The sequence below is a fragment of the Lepidochelys kempii genome, chromosome 6 (genome assembly GCF_965140285.1).
Source record: "Lepidochelys kempii isolate rLepKem1 chromosome 6, rLepKem1.hap1, whole genome shotgun sequence".
Taxonomy (NCBI): domain Eukaryota; kingdom Metazoa; phylum Chordata; order Testudines; family Cheloniidae; genus Lepidochelys; species Lepidochelys kempii.
In genome coordinates this window covers 114,502,646-114,524,796 of record NC_136385.1, presented here as the reverse complement: position 1 = coordinate 114,524,796, position 22,151 = coordinate 114,502,646, and the positions used below count along the sequence as shown (strand labels likewise).

The 22,151-nt window shown below is 40.0% G+C and overlaps 2 protein-coding genes across 2 annotated transcripts in view; one reads left to right on the top strand and one right to left on the bottom strand.

The window, feature by feature from the left end:
• Positions 1-21,678, bottom strand: part of TDRD9 (tudor domain containing 9) — a 150,905-nt gene extending 129,227 nt beyond the window's left edge. The window contains exons 1-2 of the mRNA XM_073349793.1: positions 21,516-21,678; positions 3,673-3,773 (exon numbers count right to left, since the gene is read on the bottom strand). Coding sequence (XP_073205894.1) covers positions 3,673-3,773; positions 21,516-21,670 — 256 coding nt within the window. The 5' untranslated portion in view covers positions 21,671-21,678. The remainder of the gene's footprint in view (positions 1-3,672; positions 3,774-21,515) is intronic.
• RD3L (RD3 like) lies at positions 16,238-17,690 on the top strand. Its single transcript, XM_073349791.2, has 2 exons — positions 16,238-16,536; positions 17,357-17,690. Exons 1-2 carry the CDS (start codon positions 16,238-16,240, stop codon positions 17,652-17,654), a joined length of 597 nt encoding a protein of 198 aa, XP_073205892.1. The 3' UTR covers positions 17,655-17,690.
• Positions 21,679-22,151: the final 473 nt, after the last annotated feature.

Below are 22,151 nucleotides of genomic sequence, written 5' to 3'. Positions count from 1 at the left end.
GGTGGGCCCCAAACCAAAATGGAGTCACATGTGCTAACTTTTCCTTAACACTGTGGAGCTGTATATAGCTCCGAGGCAAAAGAGAGTGGCTATTTGACTCTGCATTAGCTCTCACTATCACTGGCAAAAAGGTATTTTCCTCCTGTTGTACTTCACAACCTGCTTGAACTTGCCATATGACCTGTATTCTATTATATAGTGTCTGGCATGGGTCAAGATTGTAAATGGACTTACTCAGTCGCCTTCGCTCTCCATACAGAAAAGATAGTTTGGACATTCCTAGCTACCCTCTCTTGCAATATGAAGGTACAGGGACATTCAATAAAATTGAAAAGCAGCAAATTTAAACCAAGAAGAAAGTGATCTCTCTTTACAAATGCAATGCAGTTAGCTACAACTGCAACAAGTTATCATTGAGCCCTACTGCTTAGCAGGAGTCAAAAAAGAGACTAGCCACTTATATGGATAACAAGAACATTCCACATTACAACAACAAAAAACAAGCTTTGAAAGGGATATAAACCCTCATGCTTTAGGTGCACACCAGCCAGTAACTAATTGTGGTTAGGAAGAAGCTTCTGCTCTGGAGAGGTTATTCCTTAAATGCCTATGGCAAGGTTTCATGAACCTTCCCTCTGGATCACTATGCTGAACTAGATGGACCACTCCACCAGTCTAATTCACTAGGATGATTCCCATATCCCTAAATCAAGTAAAACAAGTGCCACAAAAACAACTGTTAATTATAACTGAGTCTTAGCCCTCCTAAAATCGGCAGTCGTTAACATTTTACTATCCGTAAATTTTATTTTAAGATAGGTGCTTTGTTTGGCCTTTAAAAAAAACATTTATGATTGAGGTATTAATCTCACATTTCTCAAACTCAGACGCCGTTTTCCTTTTTAACACTATCCAGCCATAGGAATCTTGAATCTGCTTATTTGGAAGAAGTGGTGGCAGCCATATATTTCAAATGTCTTGAATGTTTTGTGATACAGAAAGTCTTGCTAGGTTTTTGCCACGTGGTCGCAGAATGCCACAGGCCGTCTTCTAGTTCCATCACTATCCAGTCTGCTTAGTTTCCCCGCAATTTATACCATACAGCTGGGGGCAGAACACTGATCAGAAGAGATTGACTGCAACACAGGAATCTGCATGAACTGAGCTCCCACACCATGACAAAGTGGAACAGTACGAAAAGACAAGAGAGAAATAACTGGAGAGCATCCATATGCTATTCTGTGTTTTTATTTATATTCAGTGGGATAATTAATAAATGCTGTTTCAGTAAGTGATAAGTTAAAGGAGGGATGTAACTATTTATAGTATATTGAGGGTATAAACATGAAGGAGAAGTTTTAGGGCAGACCAAGAAAACAGAAATAGGAGAAATGGAAGAATATTAGGAAAAGATAAATTTAGCAGGCAGAATATCAGAAAAGATTTCTCAGCTGGAATATATAAACTTCCTATTTCTTTCATGAAAAGTATTGCAAGCACCAATCTCTTTTAAAAATAAATTGGTGAAACCACTAGAAAATATACTTTAGGTAGAAATCTTGTGTTAGCAAGGGAAAAGGTGTACAAATGACAAATATTTGTCTATAATCACTATTAATATATAATGGCATAACTAGGCATTCTGCAATTAAAGGACTATTTAGCTAATTTCTTTTATGAAACTTCACATACTGGGGCCAACTTGATGCCCTCTCACCTAGTCACTGAAAGAGATGAGAAGACTAGGGCATACACTGTATCTTTATCAAAAAAAGGGCTGTCCTGCATTAACTTATTCTGAGGTTAAGTAGCATGGTAACTGTTTGAAGCTGAGCTATCTTGAAATCCTAGTCAGTTTCACACTCCTATCAGAACTGCTGGGAAAGTGGTGCAGTCAAATTTCCCTCTACTAAGGGCATTTTGAAGGGGGAGACACACATACATAGAAATAAATTGAAGCGGATGACAGCAGTGCAGGAAAAGAGGCCAAGAGAAACAACAATCAATTGGATTGGTAACTGGAACAATACAGAATAAAGAGTTAATTTCGATATTAGTAACTTGTAAGACGCCCCATTGTATTAATTTTGATTGATTAAATGAGCCAAGCAAGTCAAAGGTACTAATGAGACGCAGTCATTGTACAACTCTAAACAGTCCTGATTAAGGTTTTGAGCACAGAGACCTCGACATGCTTAGTCCTATGGCAAGCATACCATTACATTTTTAAAAAACTTTTATTAAAGATACAGAAAAAGGAAAAACAGTTAGTATTTGAAATGTAAGTATTAATTAAGACTTTCATTTTAACAATATTCCTTATTCATTTTCACTTTAGCTATAGAGTTTTCAAAAGGAAAAAATCCTTGGACAGTTTTTCCGATAGTATTAAAGAGGGTAATAACTGTCCTTTTGGGGGGCAGAGTGGAAGAAGAAAAGTCAGTTGAGAGAACTGGACTTTAACAGCTCCAGACCATGCTTCCTAGGGGGAAAAAAAAAAAAAACACATAAAAGGGAAGAGCAAAGAACAGCAAAGATAGAAAATGCAGCTTTTGTCTCTGGTGCTGATTCCTATTTGCAACCTCACTGCTAGAGAAACACAGCCCAGTCTCATCAACCACTTCAAAACCTCACAAATTTTTACCAGTATCAGGGCTATTTAGGGGATTGCTTTAGCTGCTTCTTTGGTCATGAGGCTTTCACCAGTGTTGCAAAGGATACAGTCTTGTCTCGCTATGCCAGACTCTTTAATTTAAAAAGAGATGGCAAAAAGATACAAAAGAAGAAATACGGTGGGTGAGGGAAGCATGGCAGGGGGTGGACAAAGCCTCACATTCCAGGCAGTGTTCAGGATTTAGCCAAAGCCAGTGGAGGTGGCAATGTCATCTGGGTCCCTCTCTCTGGCCTGTACATCCCTCAGGCTCAGGTTAGAGAAGGCCCAACGGTCTGATGGTGAATCCCAAGGTCCCAGGCCACAGTGGAAGTGGCAGCCATTATGGTGAAGCTCACTCTTTCCAGTCCACCAGTCTCCCAGCCAGCCTACTTGAGTCTCTCCCCAAAAAAAGCCACAAAGAAAAGTGATAGGGACAAGAGCCCATTCTCTCATTTTATCTACCAATTAGGCTTAATTTACAACCCACCAACTTTGGGCCATTAGTTTCCAGTCCCACACGCCTTTTGTTTACCAGGCATGACATCTCAACACAGTGCTCGAGTTATATCAGTAGGCCTTTTTGTTTGGACTAATTCAGTCCATCTTCCATTTGTAGCTTTTTCCATCAACATTTGTTACAGATGATTGGAATATTTTATATTTAGTCCACTTTCCAACAGTTGGACTTACAATTGGGGGCTTACTAGGCCCAAAATATTACCACAAACCATCTCTTTAAGTATACATGGAAAAACCTTCTCACACAAATATATGCATATATTGCAATCCTAAATTAAATATATATAACCTTATTAAAGCGCACTGTATCTGTGCACTTGCATCTGCACACAACCCACTTATACACGTAAGTCAACTGTTCACTTGTTAATACCAGTCCATCCTTAAACAAAATACAACAAATGCAGACATAATATGTCACAAACAGACCACACAGTTTAAGCTCTTTGCTCTTTGCCCACTCCTGATCCTAATGTTAAAAAAAAACATTCACTGTTCACCTGGTCCAAAGTGAACGCTGTCACATTTGTCCAGTTCTTGCGCCTCCAGTTTTCTGTACTTTTCAATATATTCAGCTCCAGCGTTCTCTTTGTAATGTACCCTGAAAAAGAAATGAAAACAAGTTAATGTATCCTTTCTAGCCTCAAGGAAAAGGGTAAACAAATCTCTGGGACAACAGGGTTACTCAATAACTTCAGGGCCTCCACATCATGCTATGGCAGGATCTACCCTACAGAATGCACCACCCAGGCAGCAATGTTGTCCCTGGTACTTAGATGCTATCCTGGTTATGGCACCACATTTTCTGAACATCTTTACGTTCTGAATTCTAACCCCCCGAGTGACCAATAATGGTGGGGGGAGGAGGGCTGACCATTTAGTCCTAATTTTCCCATCAAAATAGAAATTAAGATTTCTTTTGGACAAAAAGCCCAGGTAATTCTGCCAAGAAAGGATTAAACAGAACACTATTATTCTTTTTTAATATCCATCTTGCATGATTTTCTGGAGGTAGAATAGTAACATGAGAAAATATGATCATATTTGCAGCCTTAACGAAGTTTGTTATCCTTGAGATAAAAAAAGGGTGGGGGGGTTTTGTTTTGTTTTTGCAGGGAGGAGGTAGAACAACACTATTAACAAGCATTAGATCAATGGCCTCACTTGAAATCCTAAAAGTTATATTAGTTATGTCTAAGAATCAGGAATATACCTTCTACATCCTGCCAATTCATAAAGTATTCTGTTCTACATAACACATAGCAAACAATATGAACAAGAAGAAAAGGAGTACTTGTGGCACCTTAGAGACTAACAAATTTATTTTAGCATAAGCTTTCGTGAGCTACAGCTCAATTCATCAGATGCATTCATTGGAAAATACAGTGGGGAGATTTATATACATAGTGTCAAAGTTTGACTCAGACTCACAATGTATCAGACCACTCTGTTTTATTAGCAAAGCTGCTCTGCTAATACATTTAGAAGTGAGCCCCCCGAGTGGGGCTTGTGTCTTTTAATTTATACAGTTTTTTGGAGAACAAGTTACAGAGAAGTTACAGACAAAAGAAGAAAAAGATTTTAGTCACCACCCTTTGAGATCCTGAGACCAGTCACGTATCTTCAATTACCTGCCACCCTTAACAATCTCCTTTAACAGCTTCCAGTTAACTTAAATAATTGCCCTTCACACCTTCCATTCTGATGCCTGCTTCTCAGACGTGCTGGCTCTATCTTAATTGCTTCTCCATTCAAAAGCTAACTGTCCCTACGTGTACTCCCTCAGATACTTTGTAACATGTTTTGGCATGCCCTCTCATATACAATGTATCCAGCATGTCCCCTTACACAATGTTATACTTCCACAATAGAGAACATGAAACCATGGGTGTTACCATACTCACTGTAAGGAGAGTGATCACTTAAGGTGAGATATTACCAGCAGGAGAGCACGGGGGAGGAGGGGTGACACACCTTTTGTAGTGATAATCAAGGTGGCCATTTCCAGCAGTTGACAAGAACGTGTGAGGAACAGTGGGGGGGAACAAACATGGGGAAATAGTTTTACTCTGTGTAATGACCCATCCACTCCCAGTCTCTATTCAAGCCTAAGTTAATTGTATCCAGTTTGCAAATTAATTCCAATTCAGCAGTCTCTTGTTGGAGTCTGTTTTTGACATTTTTTTTGGTTGAAGTATTGCCACTTTTAGGTTTGTAATTGAGTGACCAAAGAGATTGAAGTGTTCTCCCTCTGGTTTGTGTCCATATATTCTTTTACATAGAGACTGTCCAGTTTGGCCAATGTACATAGCAGAGGGGCATTGCTGGCACATATCACATTGGTAGATGTGCAGGTGAACGAGCCGCTGATAGTGTGGCTGATGTGATTAGGCCCCATGATGGTGCCCCCTGAATAGATATGTGGGCACAGTTGGCAACAGGTTTTCTTGCAAGGATAGGTTCCTGCGTTAGTGGTTCTGTTGTGTGGTGTGTGGTTGCTGGTGAGTATTTGCTTCAGGTTGGGGGGCTGTCTGTAAGCAAGGACTGGCCCGTCTCCCAAGATCTGTGAGAGTGATGGGTTGTCCTTCAGGATAGGTTGTAGATCCTTAATAATGCGTTGGAGAGGTTTTAGTTGGGGGCTGAAGGTGATGGTTAGTGGCGTTCTGTTACTTTCTTTGTTGGGCCTGTCCTGTAGTAGGTGACTTCTGGGTACTCTTCTGGCTCTGTCAATCTGTTTCTTCACTTCAGCAGGTGGATACTGTAGTTCTAAGAACGCTTGATAGAGATCTTGTAGGTGTTTGTCTCTGTCTGAGGGGTTGGAGCAAATGTGCGGTTGTATCGTAGAGCTTGGCTGTAGACAATGGATCGTGTGGTGTGGTCTGGATGAAAGCTGGAGCCATGTAGGTAGGAAAAGCGGTCAGTAGGTTTCCGGTATAGGGTGGTGTTTATGTTACCATCGCTAATTAGCACTGTAGTGTCCAGGAAGTAGATCTCTTGTGTGGACTGGTCCGGGCTGAGGTTGATGGTGGGATGGAAATTGTTGAAATCATGGTGGAATTCCTCAAAGGCTTCTTTTCCATGGGTCCAGATGATGAAGATGTCATCAATGTAGCGCGAGTAGGGGCATTAGGGGACGAGAGCTGAGGAAACGTTGTTCTAAGTCAGCCATAAAAATGTTGGCATACTGTGGGGCCATGCGGGTACCCATAGCAGTGCCGCTGAGTTGAAGGTATACATTGTCCCCAAATGTGAAATAGTTATGGGTGAGGACAAAGTCACAAAGTTCAGCCACCAGGTTTGCCGTGACATTATCGGGGATACTGTTCCTGACGGCTTGTAGTCCATCTTTGTGTGGAATGTTGGTGTAGAGGGCTTCTACATCCATAGTGGCCAGGATGGTGTTGTCAGGAAGATCACCGATAGATTGTAGTTTCCTCAGGAAGTCAGTGGTGTCTCGAAGATAGCTGGGAGTGCTGGTAGCATAAGGCCCGAAGAGGGAGTCTACATAGCCAGACAATCCTGCTGTCAGGGTGCCAATGCCTGAGAAGATGGGGCGTCCAGGATTTCCAGGTTTATGGATCTTGGGTAGCAGATAGAGTACCCCCAGGTCGGGGCTCCAGGAGCGTGTCTGTGCGGATTTGTTCTTGTGCTTTTTCAGGGAGTTTCTTGAGCAAATGCTGTAGTTTCTTTTGGTAACCCTCAGTAGGATCAAAGGGTAATGGCTTGTAGAAAGTGGTGTTGGAGAGCTGCTGAGCAGCCTCTTGTTCATATTCTGACCTATTCATGATGACAACAGCACCTCCTTTGTCAGCCTTTTTGATTATGATGTCAGAGTTGTTTCTGAGGCTGTGGATGGCATTGTGTTCTGCACGGCTGAGGTTATGGGGCAAGTGATGTTGCTTTTCCACAGTTTCAGCCCGTGCATGAACAAGCTGCCTTCTGGATCCCCTCCGAAACAAGAGCAGCAGATGTACAGTAAAGAATTTAAAAGTTTGAATAACTAAAAGTGAACAATTTGGCTTATTGTTGGAGTGATACATCAAAATCTACACAGCAAAAAAAGTTTTAGTGATAATTCCTTTCTAATAATGGCTGTTTGGCTTGCTTGGACTACAAAATAATTAGTCTGTCATCAGTTTCAATCATTCTGCTCCCTTCCCAGTCTACCATTTCAGTTTCTTGTCTACCCCAGCCCACCACCACAAACCCATAAATCAAAACTATGTTCTGGCAATTAAATACTACTGCAAGCACTCTGCACCCGCTGCTACTTCTGTTTAGTCCATTGCTAATCTCAGTCCACTGTTAGTTCAAACCATATTCCAATGACGTTCTCACAGAAACACTTTGTTGTACGATCATCTAGTCTATACATTTCCTTGGCCCGAACAACCAAGCAGAACAGTGGGACCACTCACCCCAGGGCAGCTGCAGGGGGTTCCCCCACCAGGGCCGGGAGTTGCAGGGCTGCTGGCTGGGAGTTCCAGCCCCAGGGGAAAAAATGTCATGGAGGTCAATGGAAGCCATGGATTCCATGACCTCCGTGACACAATCGTAGCCTTAGTTATACGCAATTGAAAACAGTGCCTTACATAGGAAGTGTTAAGCAACCTTAATTATAGGGAATACTAATGCCCTCACCTATAATACAAATGCTCTATGATCTGTCATGGCTGTCTGTGGTTGGAACATAACATGTTAGTATATACCAATGAAGCCCTAAATAGCCTGTGACCTGCCTATTTTTAGAAATACTTTAGATCAGTGGATGAGCCTGAGCTGGAGCTTCCTTGGCCTCAAAGGATATGTCTACACTGCAGTTAGATACCTGCAGCTGCTCCGTGCCAGCTGGCTTGGGCAGTTCAACTGCATTGTAGATGTTCAGATTCAGGCTGAAACCTTGGCCCTAGGACCCTGTGGGGTGGGTAGTTCCCAGAGCTCTAGCTGCACACGGAGCCTAAACATCTACACCACAATTAAACAGCCCCTTATTCTGGACTCCATGAGCCTCCGTCAGGGGCCCACTGCAGGAGTCTAACAGCAGGCAGACTTAACCAAAGAGAAGTCTGGCTGGCAAGATGTACTCTATGAAGGCACCTGGGTGATGTTTAAGGGGAAATATTTACGGAAGGTGGGATACTTTTCCTCATTTACCTTTTGCTATATGATTTAAATACTGTCATTTTTGCAGGGCTGGTACTGATTTTATTTTTTTCACTGTTTTCAACTGTTTTTAAATAACTTATTGGCACATGTTTGGAACAGACACCTTTGTGGTAGTATTATAAATCCAAACAATATAAAAAAAATTAATGTCAAATGAACAAAATACAACTGTCATTTCAGAAGAATTACTAGAAGGGAAACACAGTTTAACACGAGAAATTGTTGGCACATTCAGCTGTAAATGCTCTCAATGCACTGAGGGTGCCTTGCTTTAAATAAATTCAGCAAGAGAAAGGTCTTCCTTTACTTGAAGCTATAAAATGACCTCCAATAGGTCAACCAGGCAAACATAACAAAAGGAAATCACTCAGTAAATTTTAAATTAGAAGACTCTTTTGAAATATCAGACAAAACAGACTCTTTTGAACAGTTTTCACAATGGAAAAAATGACAAAGCTCAGCCACTATTACATTAATATGCCAGGCCCAACTAAAGGAAAATGTCTTGTTTAATGAAACATACTAAAATATTTATATACACTGAATATAGTGCGTTTTAGGTGCTAGTATTTTAAAAATTGTTAAATACAAAGATGTATACATAATGACGTTCCCTGAAAAATAACTGATTCCCCCAACAAGTGCTTGACCTATGAAGAGAATGTTAAGCATAATGGCAAGCAAAAATTGTTAAGGATGTGTCCTTTTAAGGAGGAAGATACTTTCTGGGGAAGAAGCAAGAGACTGTAATTTTCCACTTAATACAACTCTGTTTGTGGAGAAGGAAAAAAAAACCAAACAAACAATCTGCAACTGTTCCAGTCTTGGATTTGCCATTAATTTCACCTTAAAAAAGATGTGAATGCACCTTAAATTGGATACCATGCATAAGCTTAATCAGAATAGTTAGTGAACGATCACAAACAAAGTGTTCTTGGATGAGGTTTACAAAAAACACTTAACTGTCATGTTTCTGATACACTTATTTTTCCCACTTTAATTTCCATATTTCATTCACCAGAACACTGCTGTTAGTATGGGACTAAGAGTTATACTTAAAAACTAATGTGATTCACTTTCTAGATCAAAAAAGAAATGGTCTGAACTAAGTTGTTGCTATTCAGTACAAGAATGCTCTCCCGCTTCTCTCCCAGTAGCATAGCTTCCTCTTTTCTCCTCTTCACACAAACCTCAGGAAAAAAGGACAGAAACCTAAAGCTGCAAAGGAATTGTTGTATAGGGAGCAGTACTACTACTTTAAAATTTTAGTATAATACACACAGACTGTTTCATGGCCTCTTTTCTGAAGCTAAAATAATGTGACACTTTACATAACTGAACATTTGCTATAACAGCGAATAACCTTCAACTAGGGTTTGCTGAAGGTCACAATAAAAGTGTCTTTCCTTTTACTGGCAGTTGATATTCAATACTTTGAGTTTGTAATCTTAACTACAAAGATATGCTAACTTAAAAGAAAATGTACAGCCAGTCAAAAGTCCTAATACTCAATCCTATAAGGCATGCAGAATGATTTTAGAAATTCAGCTTCAGGGCTTTATATTTACATTCTAAATAAAAAAAAACTGAAAATGGTAGCACTACAACAGGAAGCCACTAGTGGAAATATTACTGTTCTGAATTAGGGCAGTGTAGCCATCAAACACTGAGTTACACAATATAAAAGCTAAACTAAGGTAAGGATTTTTAAAAGAGTCAATGAGTTTTATGCTCTGAACTCCCTAAGGCTCTGTAACAATGGATTTTTCAAAATTTAAAAGACATACCATTTTCTCAAAATAAAAAGCTTTATATTTAAAAATATTAAATGACTGCACAGATGTTTCTCATGCTAGTTACTTAACTTTCCTCCTCTTAGGAAATTACAAGTCAAAAAAAAGTCCATTGGCACAACTACACGTTTCAGTTGAAGTATAAGCACCAAAAACCAAACCCCACCACAATATTTATATTTTGAAGAATGGAAAAGAAAACTTTTGGTTTCAGACAAAACAATTTAGTTTCAGTGTCTGAAAAGTAACAGCTTTTTACTATAACAATAGTTCTTTGAGACCTTCTGTATCCTGCCAACTCTACAGCAAAAGAAAGAGTAGCAGCCACTAACTCCAAGGAGAAAGCCACACACTCACCACAATAGCAGGCAACACCCCTGCTACTTAAAGAGGTTTGGGAGGGAAGGATGACCTTTGTGATCAGCGGAATCTTGGGATACCCTGCTGAGCTCTGTGGAATTGGCTTCCCCTTTGTGATCTCTGGGCTCCATCTTTTCTCCTCTGGTCTTTTGGTTCCACAGGACAATTTGGAAGAGCAACAGTATTCGCTCATGAACTACTCACTCAGGATACTAAAATGAGCTGTCACAGCAGGTTGTGTAACCCTTCATACCATAATTGTCCCTCTCCTTTCTTACATGCTTTAATAGGTCAAATCATTGAAATGTTTACATTTCAATTACTGTAACTCACCATACAAATTAATCCATCATAGAGATGCACAGAGCAGTTTCCCCCTCTCAAGCTATCGTTTCGGACTCTCTGCAGACATCTATATAGTGGGTACACACTGTTCATCTTTACAAGGTCTTCTTCACAAGCATAAGGCCAAGAAACTTTCATAAAACAAAAAGTGATCCTAGAGAACAAAGTAGCAGACTTCTAAGTTAAGTGTAACTCAGCCTAAATCAAGCCCTGGGAAGGAATGCTAACTTTGTAGGCCTGGCAGACTGTGCTAAATTCCAAAACAGCTACATGAAGGTTAGTGTCTAAAGGCCTCGGATTATAATACTGAAGCGTCCATTACCAACACTGCAGACACTATAATTGAGACTCAAATTAAATGTATACCTCAAATTAAAAAAAACACAGAGGACCAAAAAAGTGCCACCAAAGTAAAAGAAGTGGTTAGAGGCAAAAACGCATCCTTTAAAAATTGGAAGTCAAATCCTATTGAGGAAAATAGAAAAGAGCATAAACTCTGGCAAGTGAGGTGTAAAAATATAATTAGGAAGGCCAAAAAAGAAAAGCCAAAAGAAGGCCAAGAACAGCTAGCCAAAGACTCAAAAAGTAACAGCAAAAAAAAAAAAAAATTTAAGTACACCAGAAGCAGGAAGCCTGTTAAGCAATCAGTGGGGCCACTGGACAATTAAAATGCTAAACGACTACTCAAGGACAGTAAGACCATTGCAGAGAAACTAAATGAATTCTTTGAATCAGTCTTCAAGGCTGAGGATGTGAGGGAGATTCCCAAACCTGAGCAACTGTCCCAGATTGAGGTGTCATTAAGAGAAGGTTTTGGAACAAACTGGTCAATTAAATAGTAATAAGTCACCAGGACCAGATGGCATTCACCCAAGAGTTCTGAAGGAACTCAAATGTGAAATTGCAGAACTACTAACTGTGGTATATAACCTATAATTTAAATCAGCTTCTGTACCAGATGACTGGAGGATAGCTAATGTGATGCCAATTTTTCAAAAAGGCTCAAGAGCCAATCCTGGCAATTATAGGCCGGTAAGCCTAACTTCAGTACCAGGCGAACTGGTTGAAACTATAGCAAAGAACAGAATTATCAGACACACAAAAGAACATGATTTGTTGGGGTAAGAGGCAACATGGATTTTGAAGAGGGAAATCATGCCTCAACAATCTACTAGAATTTTCTGTGGGGGTCAACAAGCATGTCGATAACGGTGATCCAGTGGATATAGCATACTTGGACTTTTAAAAAGCCTTTAATACAGTCCCTCACCAAAGGCTCTTAAGCAAAGTAAGCAGTCATGGGATAAGACGGAAGGTCCTCTCATGGATCAGTAAGTGGTTAAAAGACAGGAGACAAAGGGTAGGAACAAATGGTCAGTTTTCAGAATGGAGAGAGGTAAATAGTGATGGCCCCCGGGGTCTGTACTGGGACCAATTCTGATCAACACATTCATAATGAAGGATCTTATCAAAACTGCTTGAAGAGATTCAAAAAAGTAATTCACTCTGGCACTTGCACTTCTTGCTGCGAGCGAGCGACCAAAGAAACACACAGTTGCCCGGCTAAACAAGTCAAGAAGAAATCTAGGAAATGGAGATGGGAGAGAAGACTATTGAGTCCAAAAGGTGACTGGCTACCTTCTGGCCTAATCTGCGTAACAGGAGGAGCTACTACTGAAGTTCAGAAAGGGCTATTATTAATTAAAATGGAGAAGCAGGAATGGATAAGTACATAGTCAATTCACCGCATGTATAACAGTGGGGCACCCCAAGTAAAATACTAGAAATAGTTTTCCATACATTTACTGCGATCTAGAAAAGGGGGTGAATGGTGTGGTAACAATTTGATTACAGAACTTAAATTAGTAAATTTATAGGAAGGATTGTGATCAATTCCTGAAGAACCTAAGCAAACTAGATAACTGGGCAACACAACGGGCAGATGAAGCTAGAGAAAAGAAAGGTAAGACTACTTTACTACTTACTTCAAGGTAAGACTACAATTTGAGATTTTTCTATACACTGATGAGTTTCTCTCAGGAAAGAGCTAAAATATTGTGGAAAACTAACTGAAGGCACATGCTCAATCTGCAGCACCAAAGTAAATTGTGCTGTACTGAGCAAGAGATAGGAAAAATATACAGAATTTTATCAACTGATGGTATGGTTTCACCTAAGTATTATACACAGTTTTGGTCATTGTATCTTAAAAATGACCAAGAAAGATTCAGAGAAGGATAATGAAAATGGTTAAAATGTACTGATTCAGGGATGGGTGAAGAGACGGGGGTTAAAGGACTACGGGTAAAATTTTCAGAAGCACTTAAGTCCCATTTCCAGAAGTGACTTAGGCTCCTAAATCTTAAAGTCAATGATACCTAAGTGCCTAAATTACTTTTGAAAGTGTGATTTAAGTGCTTTTGAAAATTTTTCCCTAGGTCTACTAAGTGAGGAAGGAAAAACAAGAGTGAGGAGAGATAGTACAGATTGCTAACATAATGATCTCGAAAAAGCCAGTTAGATGCATCTATTGCCAATAAGATAAGAACCAGCGAGCACTCACAATTAAATGGCCACAAATTTAATGTTAAGAAGGAAATACTTTGTGCCATGTGTAATTTAACTATGGAACTACGTGAAAGATATCATTGAGGCAAACAACGTAATAATTTTTAAAAAGAATTTATTCTCTAATTTACTAATTAGGATAAAATTCCTTAATACTTCAGGGTATAAGCCAATTTACCAGCTGAGGCCAAGCACAAATGTCCACCTAATGGTACTGTAGTAAGTGGGGGGAATTATGCCTCCCGAGGAAGCATTCAGGATTGGCCACTGGATATCAGACTAGATTAACTATTGATCTGCTTTGAATCATCCCTAATTCAAAGCCTCACTGAATAGGGATTTGAAGTTTATATGAAGGCATATATAGTATGGATGCTGAGTTTCACTGTTTTATGTCAATGCAATGTTAAAGAACATTTTCAATTTACATCCCCACAAAATACATTAAGGTAACAAGCAAAGCATTGTAGATACAATATCTTTAAAGACTGCTGCTCACTGTTGTTTTAAAGTCATGTATCTTCCAGTATTCACCTTCTTGCTTTTTAAAGTTTATATTGTCCAGGTATTGTACAACAGTTTATTTTCTGATACAATACAATCTGATATACTTTTCGAAAAAAAAGTGGTGACACACTAACTGTACTGGAAGAGAGGTGGCAGGAAACATTTTAATTTCAACTGAAAATTTGTGACGACAGTTCTGTCATTATAAGCCCAGCTCTTTTCCTTTTTCATAGTACCATATACAATGCAATGTGAAAACCTTCCAGTTGAAGATGATTAATGCTGACATCTGAATTTTTCCAATGTTTAAGTAGTATCAGCTTTAATAACAGCCATACACGTCATCCTTTATATTGCATGACATTTGGAACAGTTTTACACAATCCCTGTTCTTCCAACAATTCAACAAAACAGTGGAGAGGTAAAAGCAGGAGAGAACAATACTTACAGCAGAAGAGAGAGTCACTAAAACAAACAATACAGAGAGAAGAACAGAAGGCATTTTATATATCATGCCTGCTGTTTAGATTAATAGGAACAGACCTGATAACTGGAACGGAAAATGGCTGCTTCAGCGACCTTTAGCATGCACAATATCATCCCTGAAAATGAAACTTGAAGTGGATATTTTCAATATAATCAACAAGAAAAAAGAACAAGAGATTCACATTCAGTTAAGGGAGAAAAAAAAGTCTATGGTAAGACTTAAAATCCTGTTTTTACTTCAGTCTGAGTTTAATTTACGCCATTGTTCTAACCCTTTATTCATTATAATTAGATTAATATATTTTCCATGGGGTACTGTAGTGGTGCGAAGTTGCTTCTTTAACTACATCTGAAATGATAATTAAAAATGCTAACAGCTAAACTCTACAACTAAAAACAGTTTTAATGCCATGAGATGAAATTCATCAGAAAACAGAGTATTATGATAGCCTAAAAATCTCTGAGCAACTACCTTGTAAGTTGCTTTTTACTGTCACTGCTCAGTTAAGAGACCTTTCACAAGATCTCACCAGAAAATGATTACTGTTACACATTTACAACTGTAAAGAAACAGCCTCATATATATTTCCCCCACACTAACAGAATACGAAAAATCTTTAGCAACTAAGTGACCTGAATGTTTAGACAGACAATAAAAGGAACAGTTATTTTTAGCGCTCTAAAGGTATAAAAATACAGCACCAAATTCTGACCTACAGCTATGCACAGCCAATCATCACATCATGCGACAGTCTTAACTTTAGCTAGAAGCGCATCTGTAGTTGCTTCAGATATTGTTATTCGTCTGACGACCAACAATACCTTTGGATGTATTTAGCAAAAAGCATCTGAAATCGCTGCCATCTTTTTTTAAATTGCTGCCATAGGCAGAACTCAATTCAAAGGTAGGAGACCTTAATGGACTCTGTGGAAAATACTTAGTTGCCAATGCTAGGTCAACAGGATTTCTCTCTACATTACAAGATGAATTAAACTTAAAAGCAGAAGGAATCGAAATCTCATGCTCAGTCCAGACAGTTATTCTTCCAAGCACAGTTTAAGTGAGTAAATTGGGAAAACTTTTTTTCTTTCAATAGTGGCTACAGCTCAGAAACTGAGTATGCTAGAATAAGAAGAGATCTCAATTCAAGCAAACTCAACCGCAACAACTGGTTCACAAACAAGTGCATCAAAGGTACAGTATGTTATTTTACCCAAGTTAGTGTACTGTTTTGTAATAAATGTGACTAAAAGTTACACCTGTATAACAAAAATATATAATTTAATTTCTGTTACAGTTTTCCAGATGCTAATGAGTAAATAAGAAAAATGTATTTAAAATAAAATACAGGTATGGGATTTTAAAGAGTGACAAATGCAGAATCACACTACCTATCTCTAAATATTGAACAACAACTGCTTAGGAATTCCTTTAACTGAAAGTTTATCATTTTGATCATCATATATTAAAAGCATTTCAGGGTAACAATTTATCAAATGATATTTTCTACTAAGGATGACAATTCAGTTTTAAAGTCTAGTAAATTTTAGTATGATTTAATGGTGCAGATAAAACTACCGAAGAGATAAACTGCTACAACAGTCTCTTTCCATCTTTGTAAAAATGGTAACATGTCATATTTAATTTGAGTTTGGAGGCTTTGATCAGTTACTTCTTAAAGTGTATTAAAGAACTATTTTAACATTGAGCATATGCACATCTATATCAAACGCACCACAAAAAGCATTCTGAATTTTCCATTAATCTTTTTCATGGAAAACAAACACTACAGTTTACCATACAAAGCACTATAATGTTCAATCTTCTCATAGCTAAAAAATGCCACTTTTTGGTTGGATGAAATGGTCAAAAAATGATTCCTACAAATCTGCCAAATATCCTGGCTCAGAAGTAGTGACCAAGACCCTGCTGAGGGAATTGAAATGGCACCTGAAAGAGCGTGAAAGATTAGTACAAGAGATTGAAAATGAACAAAGAGTCCAGAAAAATGGTGTGGATTACAACTGGCTGAAGAACTACCAAAATCCTCAAGCCACAATCCCAGCTACTGAACAAAGGCAGCTTGAAGTCCTTTGTTCACAAATTCAACCTTGCCAAACTGGAACTGTTCTTAGCAGGTAACAATTTTTCTTTCTTGTTACTGTAATTGTCACTTTCTAGGCAACAATTAAGTTCTCCTTATTCTTGTTCAACATTCCAATTCAAAGTTGTTAAAATTTGGTTGTGTTTTTTTCCCCAAAGTAACAATGATTAGGAATTTAAATGAAGACTTATTTGTATAGCTTCCTATAGCTTCTCTAGAAATAACTCTTTAATTTCATAACACAGTACACTGACTAAAGGTCTTCTATATTTTTATTGCATGATCTTCAAAGCACCAGAGAGATAATATAATGCTTAGACATCTGACACCCATCATTTACCTGATGACCACAGAATTGAGTTAGAGTATTAACACAATATTTTATATACAAGCCTCCAGTCTCTTCACATTTTAAAGGGATTGTAATTAAGCATGTCCCAACATTTAGTTAAAACACACACCAATAATTAACTTTTTCTACGTGATATTTTATATGTAAATTCCCCAAATGATATATTTTTATATAGTTTCCTGGGCTGAGTGGGAAGAATAGAACAAACCTATGATCCCTTTAAAGCCCAAAAAATACTTGAGGGCAAAGTCAGTTTAAATCAATTTACCAAGACAGCTTAATACAAAAAAAAAAAAAAATAGTATCCACCGATCTTAACAGCTGTACTGCATCCAAATGCATTGTAGGAGCTTTTTTATTTTTCTCTTCTTTTTTTGGAATAAAGGAAACAAGTGAGGCCAGAAAGTAGTTTTTTCCCCTAAAAAAAGGAAGAGGAGGAAAAGTGTTCTGGAATAGTTTTCAGCACTGACAAATTACATTTCAATTCTTTTTTTGTTTCTAGATTTCGTGAAGTTTTGGCAGAAAATGATGTCTTACCATGGGAAATAGTCTACATATTCAAGCAAGTTTTAAAAGATTTTCTAACTACAACTGAGAAGGAAAACCAACAAGACCAACTGGTAGATGTATGGAATACAAATTGCTCTGAACATTTCACAGTGCCTGGTTACAGCTCTAACAAATCGGACAAAGATGAAATTCCCACAGTTTCAAGTTACGTTGACAAAAATACACAGAGCATGTTTCCCACTTTTTCTCACCGAATCTGGAATCTTCCACATTACTATCCATCAAGTTAAAATTTTTCTTCAGTTATCCGAGTTCCCTTTTATCATCCCAATTCAGAGACGTAAAAACATATAGGAATAAGAAATATGGCATGCTCCCCTTTGTTGCAAGCTCAGAATTTTAAATCCCTAATTATAGTATCTATATATTTTACAAACTTTAATTAAAATCATTAGCCTTTTTACCATTACTATTCCAAGGATGTTGTGTTTAAGGGCACCTTTTAATATAAAGATATGAAAAATATAACCGTAGATCTTTCCAAAAATGTTGAAACTATCCTATTTGTACTGTACCTATAACATCTACTGTAACAAGCAATAGCCATTTTCCATATTTCAAAATCCGATCACTGTGCAAAATGTTAGCAGGGACTTCTGTTCAGTAGTCTACATAGTTTTTTGAAATTCTTCTTAGGAAACAATATACAGTGTGTGAGGTATGCTTTAAAACAGTAATCAATTTATTCAATATAACTGAGAAGTTCTGATGATGAAAACTATTTCACAAGTCCAACAAGAACTTGTAAAAATAATCAAAAGTTATAACATTGTCTGTACTGCTTATGGTTAGTTTTCTGAACTGTTTTCTGCATATGTTGCAATACTGCAAAGCTCCTCAAATGAAGAGAAACGATCTGGATATTTAACTAGCTTTAGTGGCTCGTTGAAAAGACTTAGAGATACCTTTTTATTTCAAAATAAAAATGGTTTTACTTCATCTCCTTGCTTTTCTTGGAAAAAGTTAATTCTTAATCAGGGCTGCAGAATAACTTTGTGATTTTGGTATCTTACAGAATCAGCTTTCTGTAGTGGTGAATGAGTCTGAAAACTTGTTCCAGAAGTTATACATTACTTGAGCATTTGAAATTTAAAAAAACAGACATAAAAGTCTCAATTTTAGTTGTTGCCCCAAGCCATCAATATGGGATCATAATAAAGTTGTATTAGACTCAACTGACACGTAGTAACTGTGGCCTCAACTGGCACAATTAGAGCAGAAAATTCAATGAACATGATGCAAAAACCCACTTTTGCTGCAATTGTGACAGGGCTAGATTTGACTCCCACCATCACAGAAGGAAGATTTCTGCACACTTTTGTTACACAAAAAGCTTCTTCCTCCAGATGTTCTTTTCTTTTGTTAGTCTGTCACACCATTAAAAAAGAAAAATTGGCTCCAATTCTAAGTGTCTTTTCACAAAGGCACTATGGAGAAACAGTTCCTCTGCTTATTCTCCTTCTACAGTATACCAGTAAGACACTTCAATAGAATTCCTCAACACGTAGAGAAAGGACAACTGAAGCTTTGAGAAATATTCATTTACAGATTTACAGATTAAAAAATAAAGGTTACAATGAAGTTAAGGTTGAGTAGACAAAACAAGAACACATTAGAATTTTTAAAACACTCAAACTTTGAAAAGCTTGAAAATACAAAGAACATTCAAAGTACGAAAAACTAACTGGAAAACAGACTCATGCAATAAAGGTCACTATCTTCTGTCTTCATTTAGTGCTTTGCAAGACAGTCTAAAAAAATTTTTCTTTTTTTCTGAAAGTTTAGTTAACCAAGAGCTCATTTTCCTAAGAGCTTATACTCCTATAACTGCCTATAACTGTAGACATGGAATAGTTTTCCACACACATAGGAACAGGCCTCCCCATACCTTCTGAGCTTTAGAATATTTAGTAACTCATTGGAGACTCTATGACAAACACTGGGAAACGAGAGTGAACCCTCACAAGCATCCTAAGGCGCAGAGAGTATATCTAGGCTACAACCAGAGGCAAGTCAGACATGCAGACTCATGCTAAAGCACTAGAACAGCTGCACTTGGGCTTTAGAGACTGAGCTGCAAGGTTTACACAACTGTTTGTAGCACCTCAGCACAAGCTTAAGTCTGTCGACCTAGGCTCTGAGACTCACTGCCACAGGCTGTGTGGATATATCCCGGGGGGGGGGGGGGGGGGGGAATGAGCTTACATCTCATAGTGGCAGCAGCCCTACAAAAAACCTCCTGAAACTAATGAGCATATCAAGTAGGTCCAAAGGAAGGGAGTGAACATCCTCCTGATCACTCATTCTAGCCTCAACATCATGCAACACTCAGGTCTGTAGAAGCAGAGTTCCTTTCCTACAATTCTCAGGAATTCCACAGGGAGAGATGACTGTGTGAGAACAGGGAGACTTTGGTAGGAAGAAGCAAAAGGGGCATATCCTATGATTCCTGAGATCTAAGAGAGGGGATTAACCTGTTGAGCCTTTTGATGGACTTTTTTTTCCCCCATTGTCAAATGCCCAAGAAGTTATACTTTGAGCTCTCTCTCTGCAAGAGAAAGTGAAAAGTAATTGAATGTTTACAATTCCAGGACTTGGACATGCTATACAAAGCATTCCAGAATTGACATTCTCTGGTGTAGCTCAAAAAAAACAAAACTAATTTTTTTAATATGATGAAAATTTTGGTCACATGCAATAGACCTTTGCTATGGGAGTCCACTTAAATAGTGGTATCTTTCTATTTTGCCATTTTCTAATTAAAAATGGTAAAGGAGTTTCAAAATTACTTCCTTGTTAGGTCAGGGTATCAAGGCTGAAAAATCTATCACTTAGTGGTCAAACCATCATTCTGCTGCAGTACATAACTAACATGGGCTTCCAAAGAAGGCTAGCCTCAAACAATATGAGATCAACAGCACAGTATTCACAGTTAGACACAAAGATTTATGAGTATAGTATACTCCCAATTATTGGAACAGCATGGGGGACAGAGATTTTATTCAGGTAACTGGGAGTTTGGATAAGTACAGGAGTGGCAGCAAGCCTTCCGCAGCTCCACTGTCATGGCCCTGCTCATTCACTCCTGTAACAGCAGGCTGCAGAGGGCTCCCTTTGCTGCCACTCCTGCCCTCTCGATTATTGCAGGCACAATGTGGGGGTAAGGCTGCAGTTCTGGAGAAGCAGAGACCAACCGCGAGCCAGGACTCTGCCCTGCCAAGTCCACAGCCTTCCTTGAACCTGGAGTCTTCAAGGATCAGGTGTGACCAGCACTGTGGCAGCACAGAAAGCCTGTCACAGCCCTGCTCACTCACTCCCACGACATCAGAGTTGCAGGCTAGCTGGCATCCCCCACAGCTAGGGAGGCAGGCTCATCCTCCTCCTCCTCACAGTCCTGGCCGGGGTACCTACTCTATTACCCAAATCTCCCTGTTATCTGAATCCCTTCTTTGCCCCCTACAGTCCGTGTTCCCCCACCCTCAACATGAACTACATATGGGAAAAGGAAGGGATTCAGACAACAGGGAGGAGGTTTGGATAACCTCAAGTAACACGGTATTGGATAAACAGGAGCATACTGAATGGCTGAAAAACTCTATGAGTGCTAACAAACCTGCTACCCACCGTGTGGCCTGTGGAGAACTAACATCTTCTGGCAAAAAAAAGTGGTAAGATAACCTCACTCTTGTAATTAATGGTCTCTCAAGAACTTCACTCTACATGAGCTCCCACCCCATGGCTACGTTTCTCAAATCTGTGCCTGTCTTGGCTCATGATAGTTTTGCCCGACCACTAGCCCACACCCAGTTCAAGCCCCACAGCGAGGCCAGGCCATCCCCTTCCCCTTCCCCGCTCAGGAGCCTCAGGCGGGCCAGAGGTCCCCGTCTGCTGTACCACGGCAGAGGAAGTTATCTATTGGCGGGCGCTGATCCCCAGGCCGCTCCCCACCACCTCTCTGCCCAAGGAAAGAGCCGCGGCAGTGGGGCCGGGCCACTCCAGATCCGTGGCAGGGGAATAATCCCGGCCCGGCGGCGGGGTCAAACCACAGCAGCACCGCTCCCGTCCCGTCCCCGGGCGGCTCCTACACTCACCCGGCGGCGGGCGGCTCCCACGCGGGGGGCCTGGAGCCGCGGCGGAGGGCAGGCACGGCGGCCTGAGGCTCACCGCCCAGTAACTCGACGTTAGCGACCGTCTTGCCGAGAGTGAACCAGTCACTGATCTGGTCGAGGGTGAGATTCCGCAGCATGGCGGGGCCGGGACCGCAAAGGACAGGACTAGAGGCTCCCCGCAACAGTTGGCCGCACCACACCTCACGGGGCGCCGGCACGTGCACGCCGCGCGCTCGCCCGGCCCCGCCCAGCCCCGACCCCACCCCCTGCAGCCACGTGCTCACACTGCGCAGCCGCGGCGAGGACGTGAGCGGCTCAGTTTCCCGCGCTGCGTTCAATGAGGTTCCCTTCGCATCGCCTTGGTCCCTCCAAATCCTTCCTGCGGTGCCAAGGATGAGCCCCCACTACAGCGTCCTCCCCTCCCGCACCTAGAAGAGCACCAACCGCACCCTCTCCTCCCTGCATCCCAGCCAACCTCTCCCCCATCCCAGGGTAATGCGCCCCTCCCTCCTTGAATCCCAGCAGCCACTGTCAGCAAATCCCCCTAACCACCGCCATAGGTTACACACACCCCATAACCCGTATGACTCCCACCTGGCAAATCCCGCTCCTGCCCGA

Bases quoted from the DNA above. Each gene is read 5' to 3' on its own strand.
- RD3L (XM_073349791.2), top strand. From the start codon at position 16,238: ATGCCACTTTTTGGTTGGATGAAATGGTCAAAAAATGATTCCTACAAA. The intron at 16,537-17,356 runs GTAACAATTTTT...TTTTGTTTCTAG, and splicing joins ACTGGAACTGTTCTTAGCAG to ATTTCGTGAAGTTTTGGCAG.